General features: G+C 30.4%; 1 protein-coding gene and 1 pseudogene across 6 annotated transcripts; one reads left to right on the top strand and one right to left on the bottom strand.

The window, feature by feature from the left end:
- The first annotated feature begins 1,907 nt into the window (after window positions 1-1,907).
- LOC107890724 (aconitate hydratase) lies at window positions 1,908-9,940 on the top strand. Of its 6 annotated transcripts, XM_041104534.1 has the most exons (7): window positions 1,937-2,404; window positions 2,491-2,572; window positions 2,725-2,834; window positions 2,910-2,966; window positions 3,064-3,137; window positions 3,255-3,316; window positions 3,445-3,492. In XM_041104534.1, exons 2-7 carry the CDS (start codon window positions 2,521-2,523, stop codon window positions 3,465-3,467), a joined length of 378 nt encoding a protein of 125 aa, XP_040960468.1. In that variant the 5' UTR covers window positions 1,937-2,404; window positions 2,491-2,520; the 3' UTR covers window positions 3,468-3,492. The 6 variants fall into 6 exon arrangements, 3 of the variants coding, with proteins under 3 accessions (XP_040960467.1, XP_040960468.1, XP_040960466.1); XM_041104532.1 differs by having other exon boundaries at window positions 1,937-2,572; window positions 3,241-3,316; XM_041104533.1 differs by having other exon boundaries at window positions 1,908-2,404; window positions 3,064-3,492.
- Window positions 3,648-6,213, bottom strand: LOC107911207 (probable fructokinase-7; annotated as a pseudogene).
- Window positions 9,941-10,371: the final 431 nt, after the last annotated feature.

Genomic DNA, 10,371 nt, shown 5'->3' with positions numbered 1-10,371 from the left:
TTAGCGGCGTTTTTTGAAAAGCGTTGCAAAAAGCCTAAGCCCAACAACACCGTTTTCTGAGTTTTGGGGGCATTTAGCGGCGTTTTTGAAAAAGCACCGCTAATGCTCGGGCCTTTAGCAGCGTTTTTGAAAAATCGCCGCTAGTACTCGACCTTTAGCGGCATTTTTGGAAAAGCGCCGCTAATAATAATAAAATCTAAAACTATTTCAATTATCTCATTCTTTGATATATTCTCAAGTAATGTTTCAATTATATTTTTTTATTATAAGTTGAAAAAATTGATATTTCGTTGTATTTATTATATATTGGTCAATTTTACATTTAAATGATATAATATTGTTTAATACAAAATGTTTTTATTAAAGAGAAGTCGTCCTAACTCCTAACTATTTATTTTTAATTTTCAATCACAGTTTATTTAAACTACTTTACTAGAAAAATATATTAAATTATGAGTAAAATAAAATATCATAAAACTTAAATTGTTGTGTTGTAAAGAATAAAAAATAGAATAAATTTTTATAAGAATAATAAATTTTGATAGTTCGATTAAATAAATCAAAGAAAGTAATATAAAACACCAAATATCATGATAAATAATATTATATATTGATAATTTTATTACCAAAAATAATTTTATATTTAGTTAATCAAACATGAACGCAACAATGACCTAATAGTACCTACTCAAGAGTAAGAACTGAAAATGAATGAAAATGGACAAATGAGGTTGTTACTTGGTCTAATACCCACTAGAAATTAATACTAGCTAGGTTTTTTAGGCTGAGAAAGGGTTATAGGAAAATATTATAAATATTGAAATTCGAATAAAATTTATTAAATATTGAATTTTAGAAAATAATTAAGTGAAGTTGGGATTCAATTTAGCTAGTAGAGTCGGTGGGGTTAGGGGTTAGAGGTTAAGATCAATTAGAGATTTAGGGTTTATGGATTCAGTGTCAGGTTATGGTTTAGATTAATTAGTGTGTTTTAATTTATATATTAAATAATATTTAGGGGTTAGGGATTCGGGGTCGGGTTAGGGTTTAGGGTTTAAAGATTAAAGAGTCAGGGTCGAGTTAGGGTTTAGGATTTAGATTAATTAGTGTTTTTTAATTTATATATTAAATAAGGTTTAAGGGTTAGTGGTTAGGGATTTGGGGTTTGGGGTTAAGAGTTAGTGATTTAGGGTTTAGAGATTCGGGGTCGGGTTAGGTTTAAGGTTTAGATTAATTAGTATTTTTTAATTTATATACTAAATAAGTTCTTATATAATTGTAAAAGAGATAATAATAAATTGTAAAGATTATTAATTTAAAATTGATATGCAATATACAATAATTGAATATAAAAAATCATAAAATATGCGAGCTTTGGCGGCGTTTATAACAAAAATTATAAAAAATTATAAAATATGTGAGAGATTAATTGCTTACATTGGATAATTCTAACTTAATTAATTACAGCCATTTAATCATTTTTTTCTTATTAAAATATACGATATTTATTTTGAGAGTACTTGATTTTTTTTATAAAAATTCAATTTATAAAAAATAATAATAAATGTTTTATAAAATCACTTAACTAATAATTTTTAACAGACAAAATAAAAGATTTTTAGCATAGCAAAACAGTGTCGTTTTACTCCAAATGAAATAATTTTTTGCGGCGTTTTTCATAAAAACGCCGCAAAAGGTAAGCAATAGCGGCGTTTTTTTTAAATGCCACAAAAAATAATTTTATTTTAAAAAATAGTGCCATTTTAATAACAAAACAGTGTCGTTTTATTCCAAATAAAATAATTTTTTGCAACGTTTTTATGAAAAACGCCGCAATAGATAAGCAATAGCGGCGTTTTTATAAAAAATACCACAAAATAAAATTTACTTTTAAAAAAAATAGCGTCATTTTATAAAATTCCCTCCCCCTCCCCCGAAATCCCTAACTTTCCCCCCTAAAATCCCTAATTTCCCACATCCAAGAAAGAAACCCAGAAGCTTATTCAACTCTGTGTTTCTCCCAACTGAAGCCAAGTCAGTTCTTGTTTGTTCTTCGTCTTAAACTCTCAAATTCCAGCAAAGGTTTTTCAGTTTCAGAATTTTCGTGACGCGGCACACGGTGCCGTACATGTGCTTGCGAGAGAGATGGCGATAGATACCGAGCAAAAGTCACCCTCCGATGGCAAAGTCTGGGGAATTTTTAAGCTGCCTTTTCGCCAAACCGGGAATAATACCAGAACGACTCCGTCTTCTTCTTTTATACGTTCAAACTCAACCTCATGCCGAAGGATCGAATCATCACGGCTCTGCCATTTCTGTTTCCCTTTGTTGTTTTTGTTTTCATCATTGTCCTTGTTTGGCATGTTAGTGATTTATAAGTTAGAGACAGAATTGAAAACAACAAGCAAGTATATTTTTGTTAAATGTTTTATACTATAACGATTGCTTTGATGAATTTCATAACGAGTCCTTTTGTTTTTGTTGGTTTAGTTTCAAACAACTGCACCAAAGAGCTATTTCATGCGCCCTCCGGGTGCCATTCTAGCCCCCGGCGAGAGCATCATAGCAACGGGTAAATGTTTTTTTGCACGCTTATGCATACCCTTCACTTCTGGTTTTTATCATGCTTTGGCACTTGGCAGACATATTTGTTTAGTTTATTTTTCTTTATCTTTTGAAAAATTCTTATGAATTTCTATTTTTGTTTTTGAATGGATTTACTAGTCTTCAAGTTCGTGGAGCCTCCTGAGAACAATGAAAAACAGATGGATCAAAAGAGCAGGGTTAAGTTTAAAATCATGAGTCTACAATTGACTGGCAGAAGTGATGAGACTGTAAGTCCTTGGTGTGTATCTTTGTTTCAATTGATCTATTGACCCTTGATTTACTGGCTTATTGCAAAAATGTAGATTGCTGTGATAGAATCCTATTTACGGACTAATAAGATGTTTGTAAACTACAACGAGGTAAATATACACCATATGTTCTTTCTTTTATAGTTTGATTAAAAAATGTTCAGCATTCAGTTTCTTACTGAGAATTTTTCTCTGAACTCAACCTCAGATTGAGAAAGTATACTCTTCTTACTTGGAACTGAAACTTGAGGATGTTGAACTCTGTATATCAGGGCCCAAGAGGTATTTTCCAAACATAAAAATTGGAACCTTTTGTAACATGAAAAATTGTCTTATTTCTAATATTCCAAATGTGGCATGTCTGAATTTGACTACTTTATTGCGGTCCGCATGATCGAGTTCCTTTGCAAGAAATGAAAGCAGATTGGCATGCTTGCTTAGACAACAAAGTTGGATTCAAGGTATGATCTCTATAATTTAGGTTAGGCTCTGTAATATACCTCTGTTTAGTTGCTTCTTATGTTTATCATTGGAGATTTTAGAACTTTAATTGAATTATTGAAAGTGGCTTAATTTTTGACTATCCCAGAAATACATCCTAAATCCCCCTGACGACAAAGGTGATAAATTTTGACAAGTCCAGGCAACAGTTATAAAATTATAATACAAGGAAAATGAAGATTTCAACATTAAAATCATACTACATATATATATTAAAAATAAATATCATCAAAACCGAGCTACTATGCTCAGTGTACCTGACTGTGCAGTCCACTATCAGTGACATTTATCAACTGCAGAACACGAGCTGAGAGTTCTGCATCAATTACTTCTTGTGACTCCATGCTGCATGGAAGAAATGTAAAAAATATATTGATGACTGTAAAAAGAATGCAAGTCGAGTAAAACCAAAGAAGTTTCAAACAACTAAAAGTACCCTCGCCAAAGTTTGAACCCTATGCCTAATTTCATATTTAACAATCAAGAAACAAAAACCCAATATATATAATAATACACACATACACACAACATATAAATTGCACTAACAATGTTCCAGGGGTAAGTTTAGTTATATGGAATTTATCAGTAACCATTAGGAAAGAAGATACTGTAAATGATGTATCTTAACCAATGTAACAACTGTAACTACCTGAAATAGCTTTGAATCAGAAGCTAGGCTATTCAATAAGCCACTGACAAACGCATCGCCAGCACCTATCGTGTCTACAGGTTTATCTTTAATGCCAGGAACCCTGCTCTTAAATGCCTGCAAAGGATATATAGGTTGATATCACTTATTTAATCAGTGCATCATTAGAACTCGGATAATCTTTAGTTGAGGGCATTGGCTCCATAGAGGATTTTATAGGTCCACAAAAAGTCCACTTGGATTGTGAGAATTATTAGTGAAATTCATAACATCCAATCTTTTTTCAAAGAAAAGCAAAGAAGAGATAATCATACCTTGGTGTAATATCTACAACCCTCTAATCCCTCGGTTACAACCAAAAGCTTAAGATTAGGATGAAAAAGCTTCTTCATCACCATGTTATCATCATAAGGGTCATCACCTCCAGTTAAGAATGTAATTTCATCCTCGCTTACCTGCATTTTCTTAGGTTAGCAGCAAATGAATGCAGTAGCACGAACATTTCATAAATGAGTCTCATGATAAAAAGAAACCATACCTTAATAATGTCCGATTGATCCCATATACTCATTATGCCTTTTCGAGCAGCCTCTGGCGATGGCCATAGTGGCAATCTTAAATTTGGACCATAAGAGAGCATGCTTCCAGACTTCTTGGCAATGTTCATTGCTGCCAAGTGAACTGACTTGCATGGTTCCTCGATCAAACTAATCGAACCATAGTGAAAGATGTTTGCCTACACAGTCAATATTGTTTGGAGGTCAGAAATTTCCAAATCCTACTAAAACCAATTCCTTTCACATCGACTATTTGAAACAAAAAAGAATAAGTCAGAAAGAAAACCTGCTTAATGAGGTTTGTATTGAGTTCCGACTCATGAAAACGCATATCAGCACTTGGATGACGGAAAAACATGAACTCACGTTCACCATCAGCTTTGAGAGTAACAAATGCAAGCACAGTTCTTGCAATTCGATCAAATCGTATGCCAGAGTTGTCAACATTGTTTTGTTTTAAAATGTCAGCAAACATGTAGCCAAATTCATCATCACCTACCTGATATGGAATTGAAATAGTATTTGGAACTTTAAGTATGTCAAAAGTAAAAAATCAAACTTGCAACAAGAAGAAAGAATGATTAGAGCTACACAATGATCAGAATATCATTTGTGAGAATGTATCCTTTAGCCAAAGTTCTTAAATGAAGTTTATTTCATAGAATTATTGCAGTGATGATTGAATTTACCTTTCCTACGAAAGCGGATGATCCTCCTAATCGTTATACCCCAACAGCCACATTTGCAAGAGCACCACCAGGAGCCTTCTTAAAAGCAGGTGCTTCAGCCAGAGAAACCCCTCTAACCGTCGGTACAAAGTCGATCAACAATTCACCGAAGCAAACAACTAGAGGTTTATTCTTTGCAGCGTTACCGTTTGTAATAGCAGTACGATCTTTAGCTCCACCAACAATATGTAGTTTCTCAATACCAATGATATTTCCTGACAGTGTTTAAACAAAAAATAAAAAAAAACTTAAAAAGAGTAACTCTCTCTAACAACTCCTAGGCCTAGGCCTGGGCCAATTTGTTCACCTTGAAAGCACTAAATTACCCAATCCATTTTGAGTAACAAATTCAATCAATGATTTCTCTAAACAGCTAATTAAAAACATGTCACTGGGATTAACAAGGAAAAATAAAATCCATTTCCCACTTCATCTTTATTGAAAAAGAAATGTCTTTTAGTGTAAGATCTTGTGGTGCACAGTATACCATACAAAGCATGTGATTTGGCCAACATGTAAACAACAAGAAACGAAAAATTTGGGCAATTTTGATTGAAATCACAAACTTTAGACAGTAATCAAAATACCATGATCAAATATATCTTTATAATTGAAAGAAACCTAACCTCAAAAGCAAGAATTTTTAAGATTACTCGTTAAAGATTTGTTGTACCAAATACAAAAAAAGAAGTACTTGATAACAAAGAAAGCACAAAGTTTGGGAGATGAAATAAAAAAGAAGTATGATTTCAAAAATTGTCAACAGCAACAAAACAAACAATCACAGGTGAAGGGATTCACACAAATAATCTTGGGTGCATAAAACCAACTTAAAACCCAGAGTAAGAAAATGGCAGAGCATTGAAAGAAGAACATATTGAATCAAGAAAAAGAGAGGAACCTGTAGTAAATTTCCCAGCCATATTGGAAACTTATTGAAGATTGAATCAGAAAGAAAGCAATGGAATGGCCAAAATCCCCAAGTTTTCAGCAGAGTAAAAGGGAAAAAAATTAAGTACAAAATTTGGGGTATTTAGGGCGCGCGATGGAGATGAGGAGAAGAGGGAGTAACGAGCGGGTAACCAAAAATTTGGATTTTGAATATCTTTTTGCTTAACGCCGCAAAAAATCATTTTATTTTTATACAAAACGACGCCGTTTTACTATGTTAAAAATTTTATATTTTTTCTGCTAAAAATTATTTTAAAGTAAAATTATTTTTTGTGGCGTTTTTTATAAAAACGCCGCTATTGCTTACCTTTTGCGGCATTTTTCATAAAAACGCCTCAAAAAATTATTTCATTTTAAATCTGTTAATATTTATTAGTTAAGTGATTTTATAAAACATTTATTATTATTTTTTATAAATTGAATTTTTTATTAGTTTTATATGGATAAAATTTTTATATGGATAAGCCCGTATAACAAAGTCGGCCCAAAATTGTAGAACTTACGGTGTAATGAATGCAGTACCCTATATATACGCTTTTGAAATTTAAAAGGAAATCTCTACATTTTAATTTTGAGATATTAAATTTTTTATTTTTTTAATTTAAACATCTAATTTTGCGGTTAAAATTATCAATGTAGCAATTAGAAAATGATAAAATAATTTTGTAGTCTTTAATGTTCGTATTTTTTATTAATTTTTTATTTTGTTTTTTATAAATTGATTTTTTTGCGGCGTTTTTATAAATTGATTTTTTTTAAAGTAAAATTATTTTACTATCAAATAATCTCTCACATATCAAATTTCTATTAAAGATTGAGACGTTAATTATGATTTTATATTGTTCATTTCCGATCTAATCTCCATTTTATTAGAGATATTTCTTGCTAACTAAAATATAATTATTTTGCTAGATGTTCGATGTGGAATGATTTTAGTTTTTGTATTTTATTTTTATTTGTTATAATTTGGTCCTATATCTCTAAAATAGATAGTTACCTATCCGTATCAATTTGTTACATTTTTTATTTATTAATTTTTTTAAATCTAATATTTAAATATATCAAATGGTTTAAATTAAATACTTTTTAGTCATAAACACCGCTAATGTTACATTTTCCGGCGTTTACAGAAGAAACGCCACTAATAAATTAAATTATTGTAATGAAATGACACCGTTTTGAAAAATTCTAAATCATATTAGTAGCGTTTTGGCTATAAACGCCGCCAAAGCTCGCATATTTTACAATTTTTTATATTCAATTATTGTATATTGCATATCAATTTTAAACTAATAATCTTTACAATTATATAAGAACTTGTTTAATATATAAATTAAAAAATACTAATTAATCTAAACCTTAAACCCTAACTCGGCCCCGAATCTCTAAACCTTAAATCACTAACTCTTAACCTCAAACCCTAAACCCCAAACCACTAACCTCTAAACCTTATTTAATATAGAAATTAAAAAACACTAATTAATCTAAATCATAAACCCTAACCCGACCCCAAATCCCTAACCCCTAAACATTATTTAATATATAAATTAAAATGCACTAATTAATCTAAACCCTAAACCCTAACCTAACACTAAATCTATAAACCCTAAATCCCTAACTCTTAATCTCTAACCTTTAACCTCTAACCCCTAACCCATAAACCTTAAATCACAACCCTTAAATCAGAATCCCTAATCCATAATCCCTAATTCCATAATTTATAAACCTTAAAATTGCAACTCTTAAACCAACCCTAAATCCTAAATTAACCATATATATACCCTAAACCATATATATAAAACCCTAAACTATAATGATAATTAAATTAAATATTTTAAAATTAATACTATCGTATCTTTTACAATTATATTTGAAATTATTTAATATATAAATTAAAAATCAATCAATCATGTACACAAAAAATTTTAAAATTATTTTAAATAATAGTATTTTAATTTCTTCATTTTTAACAAATATTTTTCTATGTTTTTTAATTTCAAATTATTTTTACGTGTCATTATTTCAAATTTATCCATTTTTAACAAATATTCAATTAAAAATAAATTAAATAGTAAATAGCAGATAAAATGTTCAATTAAAGATCTGAGCATTAGCGGCGCTTTCTCAAAAACGCCGCTAAAGATCTAAGCATTAGCGGCGCTTTCTCAAAAATGCCGCTAAAGATCTGAGTATTAGCGGCGTTTTCTCAAAAACGCCGCTAAAGATCTGAGCATTAGCGGCACTTTTTTAAAAACGCCGCTAAAGATCTGAGCATTAGCGGCGCTTTCTCAAAAACGCCGCTAAAGATCTGAGCATTAGCGGCACTTTTTTTCAAAACGCCGCTAAAGATCTGTAAGGTACAAAACGATGTCGTTGGGCTTAGACTTTTTGCCTGATTTTTAGCGGCGCTTTCCTAGAAATGCCGCTAATGCTCGATTTTTAGTGGCGTTTTTTGTCCAAACGCCGCTAAAAACGCCGCTAAAAGCCTGTTTTGGTATAGTGAATTATAATTTGTCTTAGGCTTATGTTGTAATGTTGTTGAAGTTCTTTTGGTATGTTATGTTGTATGCAATGGTTCGAAATTGTTATCAAATTGTGTAACACTTCCTAGGTTATGCTATTCTTTAATCTTAACTCAAAACTAAGCTATGGTTTCTCATGTTCTCGGGATGAGGTGTCCATTGATATCCGTTTTATTTCTTGCCTGTTTAGTTTTATTCTGTTCTAATTTCCATTGTCCCTTCAAGTATAAAGAGCTTCTTTTTTTTTTAAATTCTCATGCTAACAAGCACATTAAGCTGTACAAGGATATGCAATTTTCAGTTATAACATTGGACTAATATTTTCTGTTTTTCTTCATCTTGAGTTGATGTGTACATGATTTATTGAAAAAAAGCTTTTCGTTTCAGGTAAATAATTCAAGAGGTGCCGAACATAGGTAAGCTGCTTCTTAAGTTTAAGCCTCTTCATTTAACCTTCAGCCAGGATGTTTCTTAACATATAGAAATTGTATTATTAATTTTGTTGATGTCAAAGAATCATTGAACCTAAAAGTTTAAGTTATTATATTAGTTCCTTTATTTTGTTGTTTTTGGTTCTAATGTCCACTTTTTCCCTTAGTTGTCTTTATAGTTTTATGATCTATTAGTTCCTCTATTTTTTATATGATAAGAGTTGCCACATGATTTGCTATCTTGCTTCTATGGGATTTCAAGAAAAATATGTTGTTGAATGTACTTGCTCTTTTAGGTTCGTACTTTATTATTATGGTTATGCTTTTTATTCTGACTCTTTATGATTTAAGTACCAGTGTTTGAAACCCATGGATGTGGGAAAACTTGGAAAAAAAATTGAACATACTCATCTCAGACATGCCTTTATACCCATATCTGACATGTCTTTATACTGACACCTAACACTCATACCTAAGTCCGAGTAACATGGTTCTTTTCTTTTTCAAGTTCTAAATTGTTTAACAATAGGTTCTTTGTTTTCTTAAGCAGGGATGATGAAGATGATTCTATTGCCAAGATGAAGGTAGCTGAGGAAGCCTTGGAAGCAAAACAAAAAGTAACAAATAGCTTGTCTGCTACCTGTTCTTTTTTTTTTATCATGTTTTATAATTTTGTGACAAATTGTTCTTGGTACTCTATGATTCTATTGTATTTATACTGCATGGCTGCACCATGTATTTCTTAACTAGTTTGATAAATTTTATGTGTGGTGTTTAATTTTTCGTTACTGTCTGTGTTTTAATTTTTCATATGTATTATTTATTTTAGTTTTGATTCTAAATTTTTATTTTTATTTTAATATTTATGACAACTTGAGTTCTAACTTTTGAATTTTAATTGTGTTATTAATTTATTATTTTAAATTCTAAAATTAAATTTATTAATTTTTATATTTAGTTTTAAAGTTAAAATTTTCATAGAAAATTTAATTTAAATAATATTTTTTTATTTATCCTTAAAAAGTATATTTAAAGTTCAAATTTAAAAAATAAAACATAATATAATATTTATCATAAAAATAAATATTATTTGATTAAAATAATTTTTTTAAAGGTTATATTTTTAGCGGCGTTTTTGCGAGAAGCGCCGCTAAAGGTTTGTTCTTTAGCGGCGTTT

This window comes from Gossypium hirsutum, chromosome D11, assembly GCF_007990345.1.
Source record: "Gossypium hirsutum isolate 1008001.06 chromosome D11, Gossypium_hirsutum_v2.1, whole genome shotgun sequence".
NCBI classification, from domain to species: Eukaryota; Viridiplantae; Streptophyta; class Magnoliopsida; order Malvales; family Malvaceae; genus Gossypium; species Gossypium hirsutum.
This window is presented reverse-complemented; position numbering and strand designations above follow the sequence as displayed.

Excerpts from the sequence above, each read along its gene's own strand:
- LOC107890724 (XM_041104532.1), top strand. The coding sequence starts at position 2,521 with ATGCGCCCTCCGGGTGCCATTCTAGCCCCCGGCGAGAGCATCATAGCA. Across the intron at positions 2,573-2,724 it reads CGAGAGCATCATAGCAACGG|TCTTCAAGTTCGTGGAGCCT; the intron begins GTAAATGTTTTT and ends TGGATTTACTAG. Across the intron at positions 2,967-3,063 it reads TGTTTGTAAACTACAACGAG|ATTGAGAAAGTATACTCTTC; the intron begins GTAAATATACAC and ends ACTCAACCTCAG.